The sequence below is a fragment of the Piliocolobus tephrosceles genome, unplaced genomic scaffold, assembly GCF_002776525.5.
Source record: "Piliocolobus tephrosceles isolate RC106 unplaced genomic scaffold, ASM277652v3 unscaffolded_36517, whole genome shotgun sequence".
NCBI classification, from domain to species: Eukaryota; Metazoa; Chordata; class Mammalia; order Primates; family Cercopithecidae; genus Piliocolobus; species Piliocolobus tephrosceles.
Window position 1 is genome coordinate 28,379 of NW_022320440.1, and position 1,937 is coordinate 30,315.

Consider the following 1,937-nt stretch of genomic DNA (forward strand, 5'->3'; position numbering starts at 1 on the left):
TTTTTTTTTTTTTTTTTTTTTTTTAATTATTACTTTTATTTTTTGAGACTCCTTGCTTTGTCACCCAGACTGTAGCGCAGTGGCACGATTTCAGCTCACTGCAACCTCCGCCTCCTGGGTTCAAGTAATTCTTGTGCCTCAGCCACTCAAGTAGCTGGGACTACAGGCATGTGCCACCATGCTTGGCTAATTTTTTTATTTTTAGTAGAGGCTGGGTTTCACCATTGTTGCCCAGACTGGTCTCGAACTCCTGACCTCAGGTGATCCGCCTATCTCGGCCTCCCAAAGTGCTGGGATTACAGGTGTGAGCCACCACATCTTGCCCCCGGTTCTTGTTTATTTCTTCCTAGGGTATCTCCCATTGTTATTATTCTCTGACTTCCCATCTGCTTAGTGAAAATGCCGGCATTTCGGGATTGAATTCAGCACTCTTCCCCTCTCTCGCTTTCTCCTGGGATGTTCCCCTCTCTTTTCCTCTGTCTCCTTTTTCTGGGCCACACTGCTTTTGAGGCCCTGCAGGCTGCTAAAGTCCCTGAGGGTGGCCCCAGAGGGTTTCCACTTACCTGGCAAGCACCGAGGAATCTTCTCTCCCTTCTGTTCATTCTTCCAAATGCCCTGTGCTGTGCAGGTGTACAGCCCTGAGGGCAGAGGAGGCAAGAATCAAGTTGGGAGGTGATGGGTAAGAAAACTAGGTTGCAGAGGCAGCAAGTACTGAGTATGCTCGACGGGGAGAGGGCTAGGGAGGAACAACATGGCAAGGGCCAAAGGTCAAAGGCTCAACTCTGGAAGGAAAAAGTGTCAAGTGTTCAGAGGCTCTAGACCTATATTTTGTTTTAATGTCAAGTAAAAAAATCAGAATGCTTAACTATTGATATATGTTTGCTGTGATCCCTGTTTGTGAAAGTAGACATAAAAACCAGAAGGAATACATCAAAATCTTATCTGTGATTGCATCTTGGTTGTGGAATCATAGACGATAATTGTAGCTACGTCTTCTGATTGCTGAAAATGTGCCATGCTTGTTGCTAAGCACTTTATCTGCATGATCTCATTTAAACACTACAGTGACACTTGCAGGTGTGTGTTATTATCCTCATTGTGGATGAGGAAGCTGAGCTTAAATAATTTGCTCAGGGTCACATAACTTCTAAGTGCCAGAACCAAGGTGCAAGAGGTTTTCTGACTCCAAAGCCCAGCTCTTAATGAACACCATTTATAATCCAGATTTTTTTCCTTTTTTCTGTATTTCAAACCTATAATGCATGTGATTTCTAATATTTAAAAAAAGTTTGAAAAATACCCACTAATGAGTGAGAGTCATTTAGTAAAACTAGGTGCAAAAATCACAACCAGGTTGAGAGGGGAGAATGGAGAGGGGAATTTCACTGAGTTAGCTGTAGTGCTTATGATGGTGATGAAGATTGTGGTGTTGGTGTTGGTGGTGACTGTGGTGTTGATGTTGGTAATGGTGGTGGTGGTTGTGGTGTTGATGTTGGTAATGGTGGTGGTGATTGTGGTGTTGGTGTTGGTGGTGACAGTGGTGTTGTTAATGGTGGTATTGTTAATGGTGATAGTGGTGACGGTGGTATTGGTGGTGATGATGGTGTTGGTACTGGTGGTAGTGATGATAGTGTTGGTAATGGTGATGGTGGTAATGGTGATGGTGGTGATGGTGTTGGTAATGGTGGTGTTGGTGTTGGTAATGGTGGTGGTGCTGACAGTAGTGCTGGTAATGGTGTTAGTAATGGTGGTGGTTATAATGGTAGTTGTGGTGGTGGTATTCATAATGGTGATAGTGATGATGGTGGTGGTGTTAGTGTGGTGGTGATAGTGGTGTTGGTAATGGTGATGGAGGTGATGGTAGTGTTGGTGTTGGCAATGGTGCTAGTAGTGATAGTGGTGTTGGTAATGGTGGTGGTGATCATGGTAGTGTTGAC

General features: G+C 44.2%; 1 protein-coding gene across 1 annotated transcript in view; it reads right to left on the minus strand.

Moving 5' to 3' along the window:
• LOC113222928 (complement C1r subcomponent-like) overlaps positions 1-1,785 on the minus strand; it is a 3,057-nt gene extending 1,272 nt beyond the window's left edge. Inside the window, exons 1-2 of the mRNA XM_026452500.1 lie at positions 1,332-1,785; positions 564-638 (exon numbers count right to left, since the gene is read on the minus strand). Coding sequence (XP_026308285.1) covers positions 564-638; positions 1,332-1,785 — 529 coding nt within the window. The remainder of the gene's footprint in view (positions 1-563; positions 639-1,331) is intronic.
• Between the last annotated feature and the right edge of the window lie 152 nt (positions 1,786-1,937).